Source organism: Argopecten irradians, chromosome 6 (genome assembly GCF_041381155.1).
Source record: "Argopecten irradians isolate NY chromosome 6, Ai_NY, whole genome shotgun sequence".
Taxonomy (NCBI): domain Eukaryota; kingdom Metazoa; phylum Mollusca; class Bivalvia; order Pectinida; family Pectinidae; genus Argopecten; species Argopecten irradians.
In genome coordinates, this window is record NC_091139.1 from 36,415,653 (window position 1) to 36,441,868 (window position 26,216).

At 33.4% G+C, this 26,216-nt stretch overlaps 1 protein-coding gene across 4 annotated transcripts; it reads left to right on the forward strand.

Annotated features, from left to right (window-relative positions):
* The first annotated feature begins 1,381 nt into the window (after nucleotides 1-1,381).
* Nucleotides 1,382-25,902, forward strand: LOC138325762 (uridine-cytidine kinase-like 1). 4 transcript variants are annotated; one of them, XM_069271641.1, is made up of 15 exons: nucleotides 1,382-1,539; nucleotides 3,329-3,582; nucleotides 3,862-3,968; nucleotides 4,556-4,726; nucleotides 5,680-5,751; nucleotides 6,033-6,222; nucleotides 6,553-6,614; nucleotides 6,881-6,999; nucleotides 7,369-7,462; nucleotides 12,235-12,297; nucleotides 12,777-12,794; nucleotides 17,792-17,914; nucleotides 18,512-18,677; nucleotides 19,081-19,179; nucleotides 19,654-25,902. In XM_069271641.1, the coding sequence occupies exons 1-15, from the start codon at nucleotides 1,490-1,492 to the stop codon at nucleotides 19,701-19,703; spliced, it is 1,638 nt and encodes a 545-aa protein (XP_069127742.1). In that variant the 5' UTR covers nucleotides 1,382-1,489; the 3' UTR covers nucleotides 19,704-25,902. The 4 variants fall into 4 exon arrangements, 3 of the variants coding, with proteins under 3 accessions (XP_069127742.1, XP_069127741.1, XP_069127743.1); XM_069271640.1 differs by lacking the exon at nucleotides 12,777-12,794 and adding an exon at nucleotides 13,106-13,138; XR_011208821.1 differs by lacking the exons at nucleotides 12,777-12,794; nucleotides 19,081-19,179; nucleotides 19,654-25,902 and adding exons at nucleotides 13,106-13,138; nucleotides 14,974-15,097 and having other exon boundaries at nucleotides 18,512-18,650.
* The last annotated feature ends 314 nt before the right edge of the window (nucleotides 25,903-26,216 follow it).

Below are 26,216 nucleotides of genomic sequence, written 5' to 3' on the forward strand. Positions count from 1 at the left end.
TATATGCTTTGTAAAGTCTAAATTTAGTCCCTTTAAAATATCATAAAAATTGTTTGTATAAATTGCCATGGTATTGCGACTACCCCAAGTTCGTTTTAGTAAATCGCAGGTGTGGAATCATAGGCAATTAACTTTTTACTAACATGTTTACCTTTTCAAAACGCAAAATGAATGCTTCTTATATTGACAATGAAGATGCGTTTCGCTGTTTCGCCGCCTGACCAGTCAATTAATTATATAATGCGCGTTAATATTGGACGATGGCGGGAATCATACGTTAAAGGCCCACTACCTCTCCGGAACAAAATATGAATGTTTCTTAAAAATATTAATAACATCAGAAAATATACCGATGGCCTAAGATGAGGTTACAACGCCAAACATATGCAAGATTTGCTGCGTAATATATGCAAACAATGGAGAATCATTTCGATATTTTGCCGTCTGGCGCAGTAATAGTCAGCTACCGCGCGGTCTTTAGGACGACGGTGGGAACATAAGACGACCCGCGTTATGAAAATTAACATTTTATTTATTAATTAATTTTTTAAGAAGATGATGATGAATGCAGTATTAAAGGTAAGTTAATAACTTTTGCGACTACAGAATTCTCGATCTCGTTTTACATTCCCATTTTTAAAAATTAAAAGCCGTTTTGGAAAGATAGTGAGCCTTTAAATTGTTCAGACGATGGCGATGTAGTATAAAATTTTAAATTTCGTTTTGCATTCCCGTGTTATAAATCATTTAACAGTAAATGTTGGAAACCATATCCACCTTCTATTTTTTTACGATGGGCTTAGAAAGAGAATTTTTTAATGTGTAATATGACAAAAACGTCAATAACAGGACTTTTTGTCTTCATATGAATGCTGTCAAAATTGTGAAAACGGGGTTACAGGTTGATGCTTTATAACTATTATTGGTTTTTTAATGTTTTTTTCCAATTCAGTCATGTTTATCAGAAATCTGAATTTTTTCTTATGTTAATATTCTTCTTTAGAAACAATGTTTGTTTCGGAAAGGCACATGTAGTGCATAGGCCTTTAAAAACAGTTTTAAAAAATTCGATAAAATCACATGTAGATCTACAATGCATATTGATTAACTGTTAGCCATCTCATTAAATCAAAATATTGTTTAAACAATTTAGTTATATAGCGTAGTACGACCTAAACTCGCTACAAAAATGTTAGTCATATAAATGCAGCTATGCAGCTATAATGGACAATCTCGGTCTCATATTTAGCTGAAAATTATTAATTATATCAAAATTGATTTATTTATATAACGTTAATAAATCTCATTTAGCTCTAAATCTATTCCATAGTATGTTCGGTTAAAAAACTTCACAATCACGCAAATTGAAGAATTTCTTACCTGAATTGTCTGTAAGTATTATTTGATTTTGAAATGGTCCCCAGTCTTATTTAGTAACACCCGGAAGTAACATCCATGTTGTTTATTTTTAGGTGGTGTGTGGTCAACAATGGCGTTTATTTTTGATAGACCTGGATCTGCTAGCTCGGCGTCTGACAGGTAGGCCAGTAAAACTGTATTTTGCTACAAAATAATGATTTTTCCTTAGCATGGCTTCAATCCTTTTGCGTCATTACCAGTAGAAGTCGATGTGTTGAAAACGCAGACTGTTTCATTTTCCCCGACATTTTTTTTTATGTTTGTAGACGAGGAATGTATTCCACGTGTTGTTTCTTCGTTTTTACGAAACGATCGAGAAAATTGATCAATAATTCTACATTTGTTGCATTGAAAATATATTTCAATAAATGAAGGATCGTGAAACATTTTAGACTGTTGACGGAGAGAAAAATTCTCGTCCACGTGCACCCCCATGTGTGTAATCCCCGGACAGAATTCTGAGCCGGATACACGTGTGTCGTGTTCATATTTTACTTTCTGTTGGCTTACCTAGAAATCATTGTTACTAAATATATGAATTAAATATAGATCTGTGTATTTTTAACTTCAAAATATTAATAGATTGTAAATCATTGTTTTAGAACCTGGAATGCTGAAGTTCTCTGAGTACATCTGAACTGTTTGGAGTTTTGCCAAATCTACTAATTTCGTTTTCTCCGCTGTATTTGCAGCTACTACATTGTAGCTTAAATTATTTTAAAATGTTAATAATAATGCGAATGTTTGCATACATGCCGTATTTTTCTGGGGTTGGTAATTGATAACCATTGATTTTAAGGGATTTTGGTCTCAAATAAGGGAGGCATGAATGAAAATGATGAAAATCTATACAAAATAAACAAACACATCATTTCATGTTACATAACAATTTTGCTTCATTTATGAATCAATATTCACATTTGCACATGCTGTCTTTGCTTTTTGGAGTACAGCATTAGTTGGACTAGTGTAACTGAATTCGAAACAGTCTGCATTCATATTGAATTTCACCGACATCAAGGAATGAATGGTTTAGCTTCAGTAGTCACATCCTTATCCAGTTCTGGTGCGATTGCATTGTTCAAAATAATAATAGGCTTTGTACATTTACAGCTGAACTTATGCATTAATTTTTACAATTAAATAAATTATAATCATGCTCACAAATAGTTTAAATTTGTGAGATAATTTAATTTTTAAAATTAATCCATTAACTTACATAATATAGGCCATGTACTGGTATTAAAAACTTCACATATGATATCTATCACAGTTTATTATGAAATCTGTTTGAAAAATTGTTGTGTTCAATTTTGCACAGAAAAAAAAATCTGATGGTTAAATGTCTGTGCCCTACTAATTATGTTTCCATTATTATTGATACAAGATGACCTTACTTCTAGATCTATATACATTTTGTATTATACCTGAAGTGAATGTTTTACAGTCCATAATAATGAATGACATAATCAAGGGGAAGTTTTTCAGCACTTTATAATTTTTGTTTAAATCATGGAATAAGTTATATAACACTTAAATTTTGTAGCACCTCCTACAATTATTGAACACATACAATTTTAAAGTTTGAGCATCAGGTTCAATTTTTTATCAACATAGATATTTTTTCCTACCTGGTAATATGAACTGGTATATGCATGTGCAATAAATTTAAATAAAATATAATTTCTATTACAATACAGAGATAAGTAAAGGTTATAATTTTTGCATGGTTTTGGAGTTATAAGCGATTTATTACCTTTATGTACATCTGAGCAAAGGGAAAAGCCATTCAATAATGAAACCTTTACTTGTAATTGGGTCCTCCCTATGGTGAAATATCATCATCTTTACTTGTTCACTGTTTGGTATATAGATCTACTCTGATCAGTTCTATTATGTTTTGTTTCAGTGGTAGTGGATCTGGAGAGGACCACGATCCTGAGATCCAGATAGGAGACATGGCCACATCTCCACCTAAATCTCCGCTTAAACCTCCCAAAAGTCCATGTAAGACATCCCTCATCAAACGACAGAAGTCGCTGATAGCTGCCACCTCCAACAAATCGGTCCGTGTTTATCATGCGGGTATCAGGACTCTGTACACGGCTGGCCGACCACCCTGGTACGATTCACATGGATCTCACAAGGAGGCCTTCGTCATTGGTGAGTTAAACTGTCATTACCCTTTTCTTGGCATCATAAAAAATCTTCTATATATAAACCAAATAAGTCATAAATAGATGCAATTTCAATATCATTCTTTTTATTGAGATTTTTCAGTTGTGTAACAAGCATTTGGACATCAAACGCTTTTAAAATCGAAGAAACGTAACGAAAAACCCACCCTAATGATGCTTTGTTGGGAAGAGAATTAAGAATATTTCTTTATACTTACTTACTGCAGTCATGAATGATAATGACAATGCCTTGGTCTGTTTACAGGGGTATGCGGTGGTAGTGCTTCTGGAAAGACTACTGTCGCCAAGAGGATCATAGAAATGTTAGATGTACCCTGGGTCAGTCTTCTGAGTATGGACTCCTTCTACAAGGTAACTCACAATCTAAATATAACAACAGGATCAGTCTTTTGTAAAAAATTACAACATTACATGGTTACTTACTAAATACTTACTAAGTGAATAAGTTAGAAACACCTGTCCTAATGTAAAAGAATTTAATTAATGGAAGTACAATATACATGTATTAAATTGGGAGGATATAGAGCCTACACCAGTGTAGATTTGATTTGGTGGATGTACTGGTGAATCAATGTACTAAACAGGAAGTTGACGTGTTGTCTGTTGTTAGACTGGCCACCAGACACTAAGTTGTTGATAAGACTGTCCCAGCAGAATTCTTCACTAGATTATCTCCCCCTAGTTTGAAATTTAGAATCAGACATGTAGAAGAGACAAAAATAATCAAACCAAATTTTTAGTGATTTTTTTTCAATATACTACAGACTGGTGACCACTACAGACTGGTGGCCAGTCAATGAGTGATCCTGCCCCTTGGGTAATTAATGGATGATTTAACTAATTCTTAGGATTTTAGACAAAGGAAAACAGTTGTGTTATGTCAAGTATTTTTCTGAAAAATTGGTGACATATGACGATTTTTATGATTTCTATTTTAGGTGTTGAGTGAGAAGGAGCACAAGTTAGCTGGGGAGAATGAATACAACTTTGACCATCCTGATGCCTTTGATTTTGATCTTCTGATCAAAACACTACAGAGACTGAAAGAAGGCAAGAATGTAGAAGTACCCATGTATAACTTCATTACCCATGGCCGTGACAAACAAACAGTTGAGTATAATTTAGTCAATCGATTAATGCTGAGATAGACGTTTTTGTATTTAATACAGTACAGTCGAATCTGTCTTAAGCGACCACTCAAGGGAAATTGAAAAGTGGTCTCTAAACAGAGAGTGGTCTCTTTATAGAATAACTCATACTGATCAGAATCGAGGAGACCGGTCACCTATGTTTTGATATTGATGTCTTTCACAATAATTATATATGTGGTCTAACTTCTAGAATAAATCAAAATATAATAAAATTTAAAAAGTTTCTTTTTGTTATTATTTTAGTTGATTTTACCGGTAATTCAATTATAGTTTGATTTTACATAAACCTCCGTAATACAAATTAAAGAGCGGTGTGCACATTCGGAACTCCTCCAATTATTACGATTGTATATGGCAAAACGCCGTAATGGGGGTCATTTTGGAAATTTTTGGATGCAGAATGCAGATTTCCGCATCCACAGGAAAGGAAAATGTGGTCGCTGGTCGCCTAAAAAACTGGTCGTATAACAGAGTTAAAATTAAAATATAGAGGAAAAACACAGGTGGGGGTGGGGGGTGTTAATTGAAATAGTCGCTTAGAGCAGAGGGTCGTTTAAAAGAGATGATCGCATGGACAGATATTGGACTGTATGTTTAAAACCTTACTTGGCAATTTTTTGTGAAGTGTGAGACCAAGAAGAGTACTTTTTAACTAAGATTTTTATAGGGGTAATGATGTTGTTTGATTTCTTACAACATCTCTGGTCATTTTTAATGCCTAATGTCTAGCTATAATTCAAAAAATTTCCTTCAATTTTCAGTATTTTGTAATGGTCACATAATGATGTTGTTAAGAATTCCTTGATTGTAAGAAATTTTGATATTTAGTTAAAAGTTTCAAATGAATACAGTACACTTATTTATATGTTTTCTAGTACAATGAATAAGTTTGATGTGTTTGATAATTTCAGAAAACTATCTATGGTGCCAATGTTGTGATATTTGAAGGAATCATGTCGTTTGTCAACAAAGAGCTGATTGAGGTATATATATGTTAACGAATTCCTTATGTACTGTAGTTCAAAATTGTATATCAAAAGGGTAAATGATGTAAACTGTGCTTAGTGTATTATATTTCATTGTAAATTATCATTACCAGATTTTGTTTTGATTGTAGCTGTTGAAAACTTCAATCACATCTAAAATGAAATATTATAGAGCAATATATAATATCTAATGCGTGCTATCTAAAGCAACAGGTATAAAATATTGAAATTAGATAAATCTTCGAATTTTGATAAACCAAACTATCCATACATTTCAGTTAATGGACATGAGGATATTTGTGGACACAGACTCCGATATCCGACTAGCACGGCGGTTGAAGAGGGACATTGCCGAGCGAGGCCGAGAGTTGGAAGGAGTGTTAAAACAGTACAATAAGTTTGTTAAGCCTGCCTTTGAACATTACATAGAACCCTCAATGACCTATGCTGACATCATTGTACCAAGAGGTTAGTGTGTTGTATAATAGGGCTTTAATAGCATGTGCAGATTATTGAAAAGATTACCTCTCAAATGCAAACACAAATCACAGAAGAATTGAATTTGAAATAAAGATTATAACACTCATCTAAATAAGTAATCTCCGCTTGACCTCCCATCCTTTTTATAAAGACTCAGTACATTCCAAAGCTTACCAATAATTAATTTTTTCCTTGAAAAGGTTATCTCCCCTCCACTAAGTTATCCTCCCCTACCAGAGTTATATCTTCACCCATACTTTGGCTGGTTTCACAGAGACTGGACACCGTTAAGGTATCCATGATTGTTTTCATTTCCAGGAGGAGAAAATAAAGTTGCAGTCAGTCTGATTGTAATGCATGTGCATACACAACTCCAAAAGGTAAATATCAAACTTCATCAGACAACTTTTATATTAGCTTTCAACATGAAATATAATTCAATATCTATAAAATTAATTTATATTTCAATATTGTATTAAACTCAAATCAAATTAAAAACACATTAAAACAACATGATCAAATGAAATGTCTCCAAATATATTACAATGGGTCTAAACTGTGTTTTGGAAATATTTCTTGTACGCATTATGACAATACTTACGATAAGACAATGCTCATTATTTCATTATGTTTTTTACCCTTGTAGAGGGGCTTCAAACTACGATCCAAGCTAGCTCTCTCAGCCAACAATGGAACTAAGATGCCAGATTCCCTGTTTGTTCTGGAAAAGACTCCACAAGTTCAGGGACTTCATACCTTTATAAGGTGGGAATATCTTAGGGCTCTGTTCATTTATAGGGTTAAACAGTTACACAGGGTTCCATATACTGAAGAGGGGGTACATGTATTATAAGCTTTAATATCATAGTGACACCATGATTTACAAAGAAAAACATGCCAATTTTGCTCAATATCTTTTTTGAACAAGCATTACAAGAGCTTGGTACAAAAAATATGAATATCTAGAAGCTTTACATTAGGAAGGTGAGACTGTTTTGTAAAATCATCAACAGTGATGCATAAAATTGAAAGATAACTTTCAAACCCCAAATATTACCTTTTTGGTGACAATGATATATCAACACTATAGCTTGTCTACATATTGTAAAATTGATTAATTGTTTTTTTTAACAGAAACCGAGAAACTGCAAGAGATGAGTTTATATTCTACTCCAAGAGGCTAATGAGGCTGCTGTTTGAGTATGCCATGTCTATGCTTCCATTCAAGGTAAGCTTATTATCTATAACTGATGTGTGGTTGTTGTATTTCATTTACCAGATAATAGTATTTGTTGTACCCGTACAAGTATAATTGAAAACTTCTAAAACTGGTCGTTAGACAACTTTGACGGGGCTAAAATGACCGGTTGTTAGCCACATTAGACATGTGGTCATTATGCACAGTGTCATTATATAGTAAAAACACATGGGGATTCTAAAAACCGGTCTTTATTGATAGGTGGTTGTTATAGACAGGTCGTTGTTATATACAGGCGGTTGTTATATACAGGCGGTTGTTAAAGACAGGCAGTCGTTATGTACAGGCAGTTGTTATGTACAGGCGGTTGTTATATACAGGCGGTTGTTAAAGACATGCAGTCGTTATGTACAGGCAGTTGTTATGTACAGGCGGTTGTTATATACAGGCGGTTGTTAAAGACAGGCAGTCGTTATGTACAGGCAGTTGTTATGTACAGGCGGTTGTTATATACAGGCGGTTGTTAAAGACATGCAGTCGTTATGTACAGGCAGTTGTTATATACAGGCGGTTGTTATATACAGGCGGTTGTTAAAGACATGCAGTCGTTATGTACATGCAGTCGTTATGTACAGGCAGTTGTTATGTACAGGCGGTTGTTATATACAGGCGGTTGTTAAAGACAGGCAGTCGTTATGTACAGGCAGTTGTTATGTACAGGCGGTTGTTATATACAGGTGGATGTTATATACAGGTGGTTGTTATATACAGGTGGATGTTATATACAGGCGGTTGTTAAAGACAGGCAGTCGTTATGTACAGGCAGTTGTTATGTACAGGCAGTTGTTATGTACAGGCGGTTGTTATATACAGGCGGTTGTTAAAGACAGGCAGTCGTTATGTACAGGCAGTTGTTATGTACAGGCGGTTGTTATATACAGGCAGTCGTTATGTACAGGCAGTCGTTATGTACAGGCAGTTGTTATGTACAGGTGGTTGTTATATACAGGTGGATGTTATATACAGGTGGTTGTTATATACAGGTGGATGTTATATACAGGTGGTTGTTATATACAGGTGGATGTTATATACAGGCGGTTGTTAAAGACAGGCAGTCGTTATGTACAGGCAGTTGTTATGTACAGGCAGTTGTTATGTACAGGCGGTTGTTATATACAGGCGGTTGTTAAAGACAGGCAGTCGTTATGTACAGGCAGTTGTTATGTACAGGCGGTTGTTATATACAGGCAGTCGTTATGTACAGGCAGTCGTTATGTACAGGCAGTTGTTATGTACAGGCGGTTGTTATATACAGGTGGATGTTATATACAGGTGGTTGTTATATACAGGTGGATGTTATATACAGGCAGTTGTTATATACAGGCGGTTGTTAAAGACAGGCAGTCGTTATGTACAGGCAGTTGTTATGTACAGGCAGTTGTTATGTACAGGCGGTTGTTATATACAGGTGGATGTTATATACAGGTGGTTGTTATATACAGGTGGATGTTATATACAGGCGGTTGTTATATACAGGCGGTTGTTAAAGACAGGCAGTCGTTATGTACAGGCAGTTGTTATGTACAGGCAGTTGTTATATACAGGTGGATGTTATATACAGGCAGTTGTTATATACAGGCGATTGTTATATACAGGCGGTTGTTAAAGACAGGCAGTCGTTATGTACAGGCGGTTGTTATATACAGGCAGTTGTTATGTACAGGCGGTTGTTATATACAGGTCGTTGTTATATACAGGCAGTTGTTATATACAGGCAGTTGTTATATACAGGCAGTTGTTATATACAGGCGGTTGTTATATACAGGCAGTTGTTATGTACAGGCGGTTGTTATATACAGGCAGTTGTTATATACAGGCAGTTGTTATGTACAGGCAGTTGTTATATACAGGCAGTTGTTATATACAGGCAGTTGTTATATACAGGCAGTTGTTATGTACAGGCGGTTGTTATATACAGGCAGTTGTTATGTACAGGCAGTTGTTATATACAGGCAGTTGTTATATACAGGCAGTTGTTATGTACAGGCGGTTGTTATATACAGGCAGTCGTTATGTGCAGGCAGTTGTTATGTACAGGCAGTTGTTATGTACAGGCGGTTGTTATATACAGGCGGTTGTTAAAGACATGCAGTCGTTATGTACAGACGGTCATTAATATCAGGTTTGACTTTATATTACATTCTCTATATGGTATAATTAGTGTATACTTCATGCTGAAATTTATATGTAAATTTGTTTGATTTTTGTTTATACACAATACATATGCTTATATTCATATTTGTTCTGTAACAAGCTTTCTGCTCTTGTGATTTATATGTTGTACTAATTATATAAGTTGCTGGGTGTTTCGTAATCAGGGCATTAATGCAGACACACGGGGGAGGGGGGTCCCGGCGGGGCCATGGAGTATAATTGGATGAGGGTGTCAGGTAATACCTTTATTAATCTAAGGGAGTTTGGCAGGTCCTTTAGGGTTTAGGTCAAACAGTCATAGTAATGTCATTAATATGTTCCGGAACTTCTAAGGAAGGGGTGTTAATACAGGGGGATGTTATTAAACCTGGGGCTGTGATTAATTTCTATAGGTTTTGGATAAGGAAGGGCAGTGATGTCAGAAAGGGAGGGGGTTCATGCATGTTGGGTGCGGGGGTGGGGGGGGGGCATGTGCTTAGTTTAGGGAACTAGAGTTTAGGGAATATAGCCTTTAGCCAATCAGTAGAGTTTGAAGGACACTTGCTTCAGCAGTTTTATTATTTAGCTTTGAGCTGATTAGTCACATGACGAAGGCAGCCAATTAGGATTGTGCAAAATTTACAAGACAGGAATACCAGGTTCTAGGTAACCGGGCTCTGGTCAGTTTCATAATTCTTTGAACAGAGTCAGTTGGTGTTATTATCCCAGAATTTACCAACCCTCCCACCATCCCCAGTGTCTGCTCCTAAGTATAAGTTGTTTTGTTGATTACATGCCTTTAATTATATTTTCTGAAAATATAAATATCATATTTTGATATGTTTTGGAGTTACTCAACGAATTGCAGACAACAAAGGCCTATTAAATGGTTGCAAACAACAATTTTTACCCCCAATTCAGATAACTGGTAGATCAATTTAAATTATTTTCTGAAATGAATAGGTACTCAGAGGATTTAAACTTGATACCAGTTGAGGTTGTACCCCTGGTAAATAAGGTTGTCCCTGGAAAAAAAGTTATACCTATATATAAGATCCATCAATTAAACCAGAGGATTTAAACTTGATACCGGTTGAGGTGATACCCCTGGTAAATAGGGTTGTCCCTGGTAAAAGAAATTATTTACCTGATACTGGTGGGGACGCCCCTGGTAAATAAGGTTGTCCCTGGTAGAAAAAATTATTTACCTGATACCGGTGGGGACACCCCTGGTAAATAAGGTTCCCGATATAAAGAATAAAAGAAATATGACTTGATACCAGATGGGTCCGCCCCTGGTAAATAAGGTCACCCCAAATGCATGGTAGAAGTCTACCTTATAACCTGATACCAGATGGGTCATCCCTGGTAAATAGATGTTCCCCAACAAGTGACTGTTGTATATCATGTTTATCAAACTTGAGTTAGTTCATTTTCAAATTTCCAAAAGACAAGCTTTTGCGAGTCTCTTTTAAAAATTTGAAAATTAACTAACGAGAGTTTAGATAAACATGATAAACAACAGTCATGTGTTTTGGAACTTATTTATCCCATAACTTTAGTTCGATATGTATACCGTGGTGACCATATTCTCCTCTTCATTCATGGAAACTTACCACCAGACATTATGCCTTAATTAACATTTAAAAAATACAAAATGAGCCACCAATGCAAGGCCTATGGTGATAGATAATTTATAAAGTTAAATCATAATTTAACAAAATATGTTTTTGTAATTATTTTGCATTATTATTGATATTTATACATCTCTGACGCGTCGCGAAAAATGCCGCTATAATGCTACCGCTTTTGATTAAAAAATCTACCTCTTTTTGCTCACCAAAGGTTAACATGTCTGGACATATTGTGTAGTGATATCTTTCCGCCATAAAATAAAGTGCCTAAATAGAGAGCCAATATTCTATTGTTAGATACTTTGAATAAGCAACTACCTGTTAAATAGTAAATAAAATGCTATTTAAAAGAAAATGCGCAATGAAAAGTAGCCCAAAGTTGAGAACCAATCAGAATCAAGAGATCTTGGAATTGACCAATCAGAGGTGCCGTAGGTGTTTACACATGTTTAAATGATAACCAACTGCTATGGAGTTTATCACATGGTTTTTCCGTTGTGAAACATATATAGTTATGGAATAGAGTTGTATTTTGGCCACAGAATTTTAGTATACATGTAGATAATCATTTCCTTATAAATCAAAGATCTAATGTCTCAGTTAGAATCTGGTTTTTTGTGTGTAATTTTTTTTTGTGTTTAAAGTTTGAAACACCTGATAATCATTTTGATACAGACATGTTAGGGTATGGTGTTAGTTTACAGAGATAAATAATAATCTAGCTATGGTTAAGATATGGCCACTTCCACACCATGACTTCAAACTGGCTACTCTGAGGTAAAGTACTAATGCTGGAGCTCTAGAAAGGTGGGACAAAATCACATGGAAAGGGCCAACTTTTGTTGACTGATTTTTAAAAATAAATAATCTCTGTAATGATTTTCCAAATTTAGCTTGATAGTTTCTCTAATATGTTGCTTCTGTAAAAAAATGGTAAATGAAATGTCATTAATGTTGTTGTGTGCTTTGTTCCAGTCGGTGAAGGTAGAGACACCACAGAATGTACTATACGATGGGAAAAGACTCAATGCCACCAAGGTAATTTAATATAAATGTATTCTTTTATTTCTTCATCTCAATGTTCCATTTCTTGATCTGTTGCACAACTTAAGTTTTAATTTGTAATTTGAAATGTGGATTGAATCAATTAATGCTTCTGAGGTGTTTAATTTTCAATTCTTTTTAAAGCTGTTTTATTTCTTTGATATGTATATAACCTAGAGATGAAAAATTACCTAAAATCAGAAAAATTATATTTTTATGTGTTTTGAAAATCCTTAAATTTAGTCTGTAAATTGGAATCATTTTAATAATTCATATACACATTTACTTTAAAGACATTCCTTTTGAAATTGAAACTAAAATAAGATCACAAAATATTTCTATTTTTGTAAAATTCAAATTTAGCTAGGTAAATGGAGTTACTTCCTTTGCTCAGAAGTATAATTGAATTTATTTTGTAATAATATCAACTCTAACATTCGCTATATGTTAATCACCATCTTAATTTCATGTAGAAAAGCATAGACAAAATGGTAAGAGTTCTGTGTTCTAGTCCTGTACCAGCTTGTTCTGGCGATTGTCTCCCCTTGATCCATCCCTTGATTTGTTTTTGATACAAGGGTTTCAATATATATAATAGTAAAATGATGAAGTTTGTTCTCATTTTCAGTTCTTAAATAATTCAAGTCACTACAATTACATATGAAAAGTTTAATAGAAACATTTTTTTAATTTTTACTGGGGAAGATATACTGGGGAATATCTTCCAACAAGATTGATTAAGATAATGCTTGTTTGTGAGACTGCTAGGCCTTCATCAGGCTATTTGTGTTTTGTATTGTAGATGGGTAACGAACAGACTGAGGTTACTTTAAAAGTATATATTTATTTTTCACCCTTTAAATGTATATATTCCTAACTAACTCTGCTCTTAGTACATCTGGCTATGTTGTTGCAGCACTCTGACCCCAAGGCCAGCCTCTGAACATAGCTATGCTTGTCATCATCTACCAGTCTTACTCTAGTATACAGTTTTTTTGTTTCTGTTTAAAGTCTTGGCTGAACATATCTCCAAGTCATCGTTATAGTACATCCAAAGAACGCGAATTTAAACCCATTGTCTCACCATTATATATATGTACATGTATCACATTTAAAGATATTTTGTATGACTAGATATACCAAAGATAATTTTGTTTATTAATAGTTTTTCATTCATTTTCTTATTGATTAATTCATCTTTTCATTCTGTGATTTCATTAAATAGAGTTGTCTGCTCTTGTAAGGTATTTAATGTGACATTGATTCATAGCATTATTTGAAGAAGTGGAAATTATTTTCTCTTCAAACTAACCACATATAATTGAATTAATATCTAAAACAACTTCTGACTATAAAGTTTTACATTAAGATTTGTTTCTTAAAAAAACTGAAAGTCTGATCTTAACAAAACATTGAAGATAGTTATAGGACATCATCATCATCTACACATCCATGCTGTAGGATTTGATCCTAAGGGTACAATTCAGAGGCTGAGAAATGCTGAGAAACACATAACCACACAGACTTTAAAGTTTTGTGTTTAGATCTGTTTCTAATACTATGACAATGAGTCCAATCCCAAACTTGGATATTAGTTTCTGTGCCCAGTGTCAAAAGCATTCCTTAACTTTAAGGAATTCCCAACATAAAAATCTCCGTAGGAAACCATTACAGATTTTAATGAAAGTGCCTTAACAAAAGATTTCTTCCTTAACGTCTGTTATACTTTTCTATGAGTAATTTTAAGTTTAGGAATTCATTAAAGTTAAGAAATATTTATGAAACTGGACCCTGAACATCATAGTCCTCAATTCATCCATATTTCCATGCATCCAGAATCTCTGAATCAGCAGAAAATAACACCATTATCACACATTCATTGATTGGCTACCACGAAATTGTGGTAACCAATCAGAAGCAGATTATTATCAAATAATGGCAACAACAGTACAAACAAGATACATTAATACATGTCATTCTTGTCAAGAATTTTAATATTACCGGTAGTATATGATATTAGATGTACCTAAACAGTAGTTTTAAATGTGATACATGGACATGGTTTCACTCCGATCCTTATTTGATTATTTCTAGAGAGAACAAATATAGCTATGACATTTAACTGTCCGTAATACTACTACTACTATATACACAAGCAATGATTTTCTTTTTCAGACAATTTCAAATTTGTTATTAAAAACATTTTCATTATTTAAAGATTTCAAGATGTGTCAGAGAGAATGCGGTAAAAAAGCATGGTGATACATGTATCCTAAACAGTAACCAATGTGTATATGATACATTATTTCTCTTACTATTCATCCTTTTTTTTTCAAGGTTAATTTTCCCCTTGCACTTATGAATTGAAACTTAGAGCAAAATTCTACATAAGGTTTACCTCTGTGTTAGATATCTCATAACAGGGTAGAGTTAAAGTTGGTTTCTCCAACGTCCATTTTGCATTGTTTGAAATACATGAGTATTTATTGAAGGTAAACGATCAGCAGTCAAGGTCAAACTAATAAATATGAAATGGTATTTCTGGCTGGTAGCTATGGTAAATGTCACTTGAGCATTCCTTGAGAGTGTCATCGAAACATCTTATCAAATGTCTTGAACGGCAAATTATATGTTTTGTTGTAAATTCTGTTTCAATACTTCTATTTGTAGAATAAGATTTTTCATCAAGTCCTTCACTTGTTTTCCCATATACAAGAACATCCAATCCAGATCCCTAATTGCAATGTACACTGTATCAGCACTTTCCTTTGGTTTTGTCATAGATTTGACACAGGTACATGTATAATATTCTGTTTTATTTGATTTTGAATCAGTAAACATTTAAAATGGCTATTTGTGATTAAGTTTTTCAATATAATATTATAATAACAAATATCTTAATTTTTCGAGTTCACCTGAAACTGCAAATTAATTGCAATCATCTTTTATCTGCTGTCTATTAATTTATTGTATTTCTTCAAAAATTATAATTCTGGAGTTCAACTTATCCTGATTTGATATTTTTTTTTAACATATAAATGTAATATGGGATCATTAATGCTCATAGGCAATTTATGAATTCAAATTTTTGTTACAATTTTACTGCCATATCAAAACTCTTTAACAAGAAAAGCTTTCCTGTAGCACTGGTCATGTGTATTTGTTAACTGATAAAGGACCAAATATTTTTTCACCAGATCAAAAAAATAATATTATGCATTATCTTCTCATGTGTCAAAAGTTGAGAATAAACAACAAAAGCTTTGCTATATTCAATACCTTGTTAATAACTGTAAGAGTCCGTTCAGAACAATTCCTGCAACATCGTATTCTAATAACTTTATAGCCAGTCGCTTTGAAATTCTCTTTGCTATAGTGTGTTTGATTGAAAGACAAAAAAAATGCAATTGATGGAAAGAGCTGTCTCATCTGATGAAATTTTGTAGTTACAATGCAGAGATTTTTTCTTCATATTTGTTTGCTAAGGTTTTTTCCCCAAAAGATGCTATTGTGCTGGTGACTTCAGTACAATAAAATTAATCATATTACATGCAATTTAATTGTCATAAGTTTCTTGTTTTGTTAAATCTTTAGCATCCTCAATATTCCAGGGGTTACTATCACTGCCATTATATACCCCCTGGTCTATGTAGTAGTGAAAAAACTGATCAATAACATTTTTATACAGAGACTTTCTTTGAAGATAACAGAAACAACATTCAATATAAAAGCCATACAGTGTACCATTTTGAAATTCTTTTGATGTACATCAAAGGACCAAGCAACCTGTTGTTGCACACTTTTCAGTTTTGCTTTGACATAATCCAGGGGTAGATATCATGACAGTGATAGTAGCCCCTGGAATACCGAGGTTGACTATGTAGATATTGTTGTGGTATATTAGGAGATACCATTGAGTTGTGTGTAACTGTTACTACTTAGAACTGCTTCGTAGCATATTTAAGTGTTTAGGTGTAATCTAGAATTGATATCACAGATCTTATTTACAGTTTGCATTGCATACTTTTTTAAATAATGCAGATTTACCTGTATTGGAAACAGGTATCAATTGTAATGTCATACGTTTGTTTGAGATAATTACAGATTTTTGTTAGAAATCTGTGTTCCTCAGAGAAATGTATGACATTAACTACATTGTTTTAATTTGTCTGACATGTATTGAATTATAAGTAAAAGGTACAATGATCATATTCAGATGTGTTTTGATATTTTAATATTTGTCTAAAATAATTCTGATCAATTCAAAGGCTGATAATATTTTTAAAATTCATATTGTGATGAAAATTGAATAAAAAAAAATTAAGAAAAAAATAAAATTAAAAAAAAAGCTTAACTTTGAAGAATTGACTAAATATATTGTTATAGAGAATTAATAATTAGTTTTACCTTTTACTTTGAATTTCTGAGTTTTCATGCTACAACAGAAAGTTTGACATGTTGTTTGAATGAGTTACTTCCCTTGCATCATGAATGCCAGGCTATTTTCGACTTTTCCTTGTTGATGGTTTAGCAGAGATGCTGCATGGTGTGATATTCTTCTTTCTCTGTAACTCAAAACTGTCAGATTTCAGCTGTACATTTGTTATTGAGAAACTAGCAGTTTCCTAAATATGGTTACCAGGTATATCCACTTTTCCCCAAGAATTAAATAATGTTATTGCTACGCTCAGCAGGACGTTTTCACTGGACGAAAATGCTTTTAAGGCATATAGCTTCGACATATTTTTCACAGTTAAACAGCATGAGTGTGTATGATACAGGACTTCTTGGCCTTTTTTTCGCATAAGCATATATGTAGGCATAAATCTTAAGACCAGTGAAAAGTTTGCAAGCTTGGAGTTTGTCTTACATCACTGCATTTTTTATTACTTTCAATATAACAACTCTTGATATGCTGTTTGTTAATGCATTAGCTTAAGAATATAAAAATATCAATTTTATATAATAGCCAGCGATATTAACATTTCCATCAGAAATGTCTTTTCAAAAGTGTGAAAAGCTTGCTAAAACGTTTTTTAGTGGGTTTTCAGTCTAGAGTAGTTCATTATAAAAATATCAGGGTGAATTCTAGGGCTAGAACAGTTCATAATATAGTTACAAGAGTGAAATTTCAGGCTAGATCAGTTCATTATAAATTTACAGAGTAGATTTTAAGACTAGACTAGTTTATTATAAAATAACAAAATTGAATTATAAAGCTAGAACAGGTCATATAGTTACAAGGGTGAATTCTAAGCCTAGAACAGTTCATCATGACTTACAGGGGTGAATTCTAAGCCTAGAGCAGTTCATTATGACTTACAGGGGTGAATTCTAAGCCTAGAGCAGTTCATTATGAATTACAGGGGTGAATTGGAATGCTAGAGCAGTTTATTATGACTTACAAGCTAAGGTTAATTTACAATTGATATAGTAATATATATAATATTTTGTTATTATATAACCTATACCTGTTCTACATCTGTAGATATGTGGAGTGTCCATACTGCGTGCTGGAGAGACCATGGAACAAGCTCTGTGTGAAGTATGTAAGGACATTAGACTCGGCAAGATCCTTATACAGACCAACTTTGATACTGGAGAGCCAGAGGTAATGCTTAACTTTATTTTGGCACAATCAAAAAGCACTGAAATAGCATTACTGCTAACTGATGCATATTTCAGGTGTGTTATATAGATCATAATTATAACATCTTGTCAGCTTCATTTGAGCTACACTGATTGAAGTAAATTTTGAGGGATGTGATGTTACTCATATTAAGTATTAACATAATATTGATGCACCTAGTTTTTCTCAGGGAACTTTGGATTTTTTCCATTGTCATTCAAAATTTGCCATGTCTATAAATTACCTTAGTTGTAGATACAGTGTAAAACAGATATAAACTAGAACCTGTGATTCCTACATTGATCAGGAAATAAGATAAGTTACTGTATCACATGCATATTATTATACAAATCTGTTTTGGCTTTAAACAACTGAGGTTTATAACAAAAAGCTATTTAGAACCCGGACCTTGATCAGCCGGTCTTTCTGTCCTGGCCCCTAGCTAGCTGACTTAGATATTTTTGACATCTACACCAGATATGATTTGGGCTAGGGCAGATCAGAATTTATGAATTTTAGAGTTGGATCCCATATATACTTCGAATTACTGGTAACACCATTTAATAATTCTTTTTACAGCTCCATTACCTGCGTCTCCCTAAGGACATCAAAGAGAGCCACGTCATGCTGATGGATGCCACAGTTGCCACGGGAGCAGCGGCCATGATGGCTATTAGAGTGTTGTTGGACCACGATGTTCCTGAAGAAAACATTCTTCTACTGTCTCTGTTGATGGCCCAATCAGGTGAATACATTTTTGTGGACCTTTTTGTGGAATGTTTTTGCAAACTGCTATCAGTCATCCATGTCTTTATTAGTTCAAAGGCTATTTAGAGATTTTACCCTATACTGTCTGGGGGTTGGTGATTTTCCCCTGAGAACTCTGGCTTACATCTCAAATCTAATGCACAAGTGACCTTAGCTATTAATTTGATGTAAAATGTAATAGCTATAAATTTGATGTAAAATGTAATCAAACAAACTTTTAAGCCTCTTATGTAGAAGAACAAAAATAATGATATATGAAAAATGAAGTGTATGAAGGCTTGCGATATGAAAATTAAAGCCAAATGTTGATGAATGATTTATGAATGTTATAACATTATTCAGGGGTAATAATGATTCATGAATGTTATTATGTTATGTAGGGGTACACTCAGTGGCCTATGCCTTCCCTAAGGTAAAGATTGTCACTACAGCTGTGGACAAAAACGTGAACGATAAATTCCACATACTGCCCGGTATTGGTAAGTACTGTACATTATAATGATAGTGAGTCAACTGAGAAACAGATATAAAACGGTTTTAGTATAGAGACCATTACAGGTTTAGCATGGCACTTATTCTATATATGTTGCACCTCCTTAATCAATGCAAGTTCATGTGTGACAAGAAAAATACTTCAAAATGCCTGGTGTCTTAAACACCATTTATTTTGAAGTATTTTTCTCGTCATATTTGAACTTTACTTATTTCATATTTAATTAAAATAATTGAACTTGGAGTTATGAAGTTTTACTATCAGCTAACAGTTTTTAACAGAGTTACTCCGATTCTATGATGATCTCAATTTCTCATTTATGTGTAACAAGACTAAAACTAGCCTAGCTGTGATTCCCTAGCTGATACTCTGAATAATACAAAGACATGTCTTGTTTAAATAACATTTAGTGATAGTACATCACTTCCACAACCTTAACATGAGGATCCTTTAATTTTAGGAAATTTTGGAGACCGATACTTTGGAACTGACCTTCCTGTTGAAAGTTGAGCTATTAGTAGGAACTGAAGTCTGTATCATATCACCTTGGCACCATGCCAGATTGACCTTCAGATAACCAAGGTCAGGGGTCATTTTTCTAGAAAGTTGTGCTCAGTATTTGAACTGATACCCTGTAGCCTGCTGATAATGTAATCATGGCCGCCTTGCCACAGAAATACTGATGTTTGAAGGATGCGCCTACCCTGTGCACGGTCGTCATAGCAACAGTCCGGAAAAGTGTTCCTTCCAGTATATATACAGTATCTGTATATGTGCTGATAGTATGCTTGTCGTGGAAACAGCATGACCATGGTCTAAGAAAAAATGTTCCTGCCCCAAATACATATAGTATAATCTTGCTGGTTTTTTGGTTGACATGGCAAAGGTATTACCACGGTAATGGTCTGAGAAAAAAAAATTCTGCCCAGAATCTGTTCTGTAAACCAACTTATTTCCAAGGGGACACAATTTCCACATTGATTTTATTTGGTAATTTAAAATCTTATGATTCTACTATACCTATGCTTAATGCTTCACAAAGATCAATTGTCGTGATTTTTACCTGCCCGCAAATTATACACCAATTGCATCAGTTGGTTTACCGTACTAACTGCATGCGAACTCTCCCAGTGGATGACATTAGTTTATGGTTTATAGGTTTGTGTACAGTGTTTATATTTTTGTTTGTGGCTGATATTCCCTACAAAAATCACTACAAAATTATTTCAATTTGATCATGATGAAGGGAGAGTTTCGATGAATTGTCTTGTTGTTGACCTTGAAAATCAATAGGAACAATCAGGAAAGCCATGACAGGGAAACCTTCTATACTTACCATGTCAGAGTGACACTGTGACATAAGATAATGTGTATTATCAAACCTGTCTATAAGACCATCCAAGGGACAAATTAAAAATGGTCTTTACAGCCAATTGCAAGTGGTCTTTATATACAGGTGAGACTGTGTTAAAACTGGTACCCAAAGAAAGTGGTCATATTAAACAGGTGGTCTTTATACAGAGGTGGTCACTAAGACAGGTTTTACTGTAAACGGAGCATAATGAAAACTATTTCTGACCTCGATCAATAACTCTCTCAAGCAATCAGTTCATGGTTAGAACTAAGTCAAAGCGTTTTGTATCAAAATAGTTTATACCATTATTGCCATTTTAAACTGCTGGCTTTGTGAAAATTCCAGTATTTATTGCTTGAATGAATTAAGTGTGTTATGAAATTCCAAGCAACAAGGTGCTATATTTCATTTATATCATGAACACTTATACTATAAAAACAAAACAACATTTCAAAACCACTTCAAAGTAAAACTGGATATTGATATTCCATTAACTGATTCAGAACATGAATTATCAATGTTGTCCTGCATCCTAAAACATTTCTAGATGTTTGATATATAGATCTGCATTTCATATAAAGCAAAACACATTTCTAGATGTTTGATATATAGATCTGCATTTCATATAAAGCAAAACACATTTCTAGATGTTTGATATATAGATCTGCATTTCATATAAAGCAAAAAACATTTCTAGATGTTTGATATATAGATCTGCATTTCATATAAAGCAAAACACATTTCTAGATGTTTGATATATAGATCTGCATTTCATATAAAGCAAAAAACATTTCTAGATGTTTGATATATAGATCTGCATTTCATATAAAGCAAAACACATTTCTAGATGTTTGATATATAGATCTGCATTTCATATAAAGCAAAACACATTTCTAGATGTTTGATATATAGATCTGCATTTCATATAAAGCAAAAAACATTTCTAGATGTTTGATATATAGATCTGCATTTCATATAAAGCAAAACACATTTCTAGATGTTTGATATATAGATCTGCATTTCATATAAAGCAAAAAACATTTCTAGATGTTTGATATATAGATCTGCATTTCATATAAAGCAAAAAACATTTCTAGATGTTTGATATATAGATCTGCATTTCATATAAAGCAAAAAACATTTCTAGATGTTTGATATATAGATCTGCATTTCATATAAAGCAAAAAACATTTCTAGATGTTTGATATATAGATCTGCATTTCATATAAAGCAAAAAACATTTCTAGATGTTTGATATATAGATCTGCATTTCATATAAAGCAAAAAACATTTCTAGATGTTTGATATATAGATCTGCATTTCATATAAAGCAAAAAACATTTCTAGATGTTTGATATATAGATCTGCATTTCATATAAAGCAAAAAACATTTCTAGATGTTTGATATATAGATCTGCTTTTCATATAAAGCAAAACACATTTCTAGATGTTTGATATATAGATCTGCATTTCATATAAAGCAAAACACATTTCTCACTCCATGCATTACAAACAACCTCATTCTGTCATTTCACATCATCTAAAAATTGTTTTCCAAAGTTTGTTCATCTACTTATTTTAGGTGTATTGTCATTTTCAGCCATCCCATCTGAATCTCTATTTGATTGAAATGTATGAACCTGCTGATTTTCATACTACGGTGTTAAGACAAAATGTTCATTCCAATGGAATTTATACAATACTTGTTGTGATATTTTGAAGCTAATGAAGTAATGATTAATATTGATCAAGTTAAGGTTAAAACTTCCACTATTTGTTCTATTGATGTTGTAAACGTACCACAAGAGTATTATTGTTCTCTGCCCAAATATTGTAGATCTGATATCTAATATATATTGAATCAAATCAAAATGATTAGCTTGACCTTATGTTTGATTTGCTTCAAACAAAACTAAAAAAAAAAAATACCCCAAAATTCTATATATGAACCAAATAAAATCTGTTACACACATAGGGATTATGATTATAAGATGGTGGATTTGTGGTCTCTCAGATGAAAACCACTGTTACTAAACATAAAGCAAGTCATTTTCTTCAGATGATATTTTCCTGATTTTGCCTAAACTTTGATAAGAAAATTGGTAGTTGATACAAGAATATGTAATCAGTGAGCAAAATTGCAAAATTTAAATTTGTTAAAATATAATTTTCTTATCTTGAGTAAAAAATTGCAATTATTTTAGTAAGTATTATTTGCTTGGTCTTTCTTGTTTAATTAAATTTCTTGATAAAATCATCAGCATAATCATGCATAGTAAAATGTGAGTTTTGTATCCAGTACTTTATGCTTTTTGTAAAATGAGTTGCGTCCCTTATCCTTCAATAATTATAAATTTTGTCCAAAGAACTTCAGGCTTTTCTAAGTGGCATTATATCATAAGGGTAACTTGGTAAATGAGTTGTGAGTGTAGTGCTTTTTACACACTTTTAATTTACGTTTTTGCTTTTTGGCAGTTTTTTAGTGTGAAATATGTTTAATTAAATTCAGGTCTAACACTGAGATATTAAGCTTTTTATAAAGGTCCTTTAAGGATTAAATGTTATGCATAGATTCCAAAGCCAAACTGTATACATGGTGTTGATTTGATATTCAGTTGCCAATTACTATTTACTATAATATAATACTTTGAGCATCCACACAATACACAATGCTATGCATTGCATTAAATCCTTCACCCCTGAAAACACATTTGGACTCTTCTGATTCTAAGAGTGGAATAGTTCATAATGAATATTAGGGTTGAATGAGTTAATATATGAATTGATGAACGTATTCTGTAGTAATGTGTTCACATTATAATCTTGGACATTGTTATACATAGTATTTACAAGTACTGTGTTATACATAGTATCGACTAGTTAATCTGTTTATTACATGTATCAAATACATTGTATACCAGATAAGTCTGCAGATCTGTGACTTCATCTGTTTCAAACTGAGAGAGCAGCCATTTTGCATTTTGAAGTTATTTAATTTTTTTTATCATCGTTACTTTTTTTTGACGGCAGTCATGTTTTGTCTTTCCGTTTAATAATTGATATCTTTATTTGTATAGATATTGTTTGATGTAACTTTGTCCTACAAAAATGTCAATATGAAGTTTTATAGATATAAGTAGTAAATATATATGTATGTAGTGTTTGAAGTGTTCTAACTTCCCCATACCTATATAGCTGTAGTGTTTGAAGTCTTATCCACTTATAACTATAGTTGGAAATCTCATTTACTCTTTAACAAGGGCTGTTAATATATATCTAATTATAGCTTTAACCTGTATTGACAATTAGTTTTAACCATATGACCTTTGACCCCTATTGCTAGTAGCAACTTTACCTTTAACCTTTGGCATTAGCTAGCTTTGTAGATGGTGTATAAAGTGTTCCATTTATTGACCTTTAACTTCTTTTGATGGACCTATGTGATAGTAATGAGTAAAGTACATTATATATGTGTTAAGTAGTGACTTGAGCTTTGACCTTTATGGGTAGTTTGTAGTGTATATGCCCTTGACCTATATATTGCTGTAACAAATGTATAGATTTGTATAGCTAGGATCTTTATTTATCTATGTAGTGGCAACACCTCTGTTAGATGCAGTATTAGGAGGCAGTAGGTAGATAAAAGTAGGGAAAGCTACTTGTATATACATGTATTTTGTTCTTGGACGTATTGTTCCTAAAGAAAGTATAGAAGTCTAACACAAGGGAAAAACAAAAGTGAGTAAAGAGAATGAATGTGTAGATTATTTGAAACATTTGGGTGGGGCTAGGTGGGATTGGCAGGGTGGTGGGTGGGAGAAAGAAACTTTTATTAGCTCTAATTACGAGTAGTACCCCTTTCCCTATAAACACCTCTCCTTGGGGGAGACAACTACCATATTAGCACTACTTTAATAGTAGTACCTATTTTCCTATAAACACCCCATCCTGTTTTTATGGAATCACTGAAAAAAATAGAGATTTTAACTAAATATTATGTCAAGTCACCATGTCAGGTCATGTATCATACTTAAAGAAAATAAAAAAAAATTCCTTTGTCTAGAACTTGGGTACTTACTTTTTCTTATCATAATGATTAGCCTATTAAAAACAATTTTTGGTACTTCAAATACTTATTAGTTAAGGTCATATATTAAGGAGAAAAATCAGCCTGCAACCTTGCTCTGGTTGAGAATGTATTAGTCTGTCTCAGAACCAGGGATGAAAGTAAAGAAACAAGGGAGAGAAAAACAAAGACGATACTGTCTTGGAGGGTGTAAGTAAAATGTGAGGAGTGATTAGAAGGGAGGGGATGGGTTTGGGATACAATTTATCAAAACAGCGTTCTTGTACAAACTCATCACTGATGTAGCTCAGGCTCTGATGGATGGCAATTAATTTATACTATTGATTAAAAGAATTTATATATTTATGTTTCACTGTTAAAGACTGTCAAAAACAAAATCATGTAACTATAAGATTAGTCAACTGGTTAATTTTCTAACAATTTCAGTAAGCAGTCGTTTTAGTAAGCCCTAAAATATTGTATGAAAGGATTTTAAGTTTGTTTAAATTATGACCTTGAACCACGTTTCAGGTTACTGGTTTTTCTGGTGTTATGTGAAACTTTTAATTAAAATAAGCAATCATGGTTTTACGTACATGATGTACATCTGTTAAGGGGGCCGCGGTGGCCGAGTGGTTAAGATGTCCCGACATATTACCACAAGCCCTCCACCTCTGGGATGCGGGTTCGAATCCCATGTGGGGCAGTTGCCAGGTACTGACCGCTGGTCGGTGGTTTTTCTCCTGGTACTCCGGCTTTCCTCCACCAACAAACCTGGCACGTCCTTACATGACCCTGGCTGTTAATAGGACGTAAAAATAAAACAAACCAAAACATCTGTTAAATTGCCTAAAGTCCATCTTGACTTCAACTTAATCTTGGTTCTGATTTAATTTTTCTTCAAAATTCTTCTTAATCTTTAAAAGTAGGCTGATTCATATATTAGGAATATCATGATAAATGTGTCTTATAGATTGTTCTATAAGTACAATTTATAAATCTTACTGGGCTATGTATATGGTGTAGTTGGAGATGTGAAGTTGTGATGGTGTAAGGATAGAGGTATAGGAATTACCAATGGTGTACAGGTGTGGGAGAGGTGTGTGTGGGTGTATAGAGAGACACAAGAGGACTTTAGATGTGTTTGGATGGGGGCTATAGTATGTAAGAGAGGCTATGCAAGGAATGTTATAAGTAAGTAATTAAGGCTATGTTTGTACTAGCATTTGACGCTCAGGAGATTTCACACGATGCATTTCATTTTACAATAAATGTTCACCTCCACCTTATCAGCGAGTTTTGTTATTACTAACGAAAAGGAGAATTAAATCTGCCACATCACACAAGAGCTGCTGCTAATGTACCACCGATAGTTTTATCGACATCGCACATGAGCTGCTGCTAATGTACCGCCGATATTGTTATTCACATCGTACAAGAGCTGCTGCTAATGTACCACCGATATTGTTATTCACATCGTACAAGAGCTGCTGCTAATGTACCGCCGATATTGTTATTCACATCGTACAAGAGCTGCTGCTAATGTACCACCGATATTGTTATTCACATCGTACATGAGCTGCTGCTAATGTACCGCCGATAT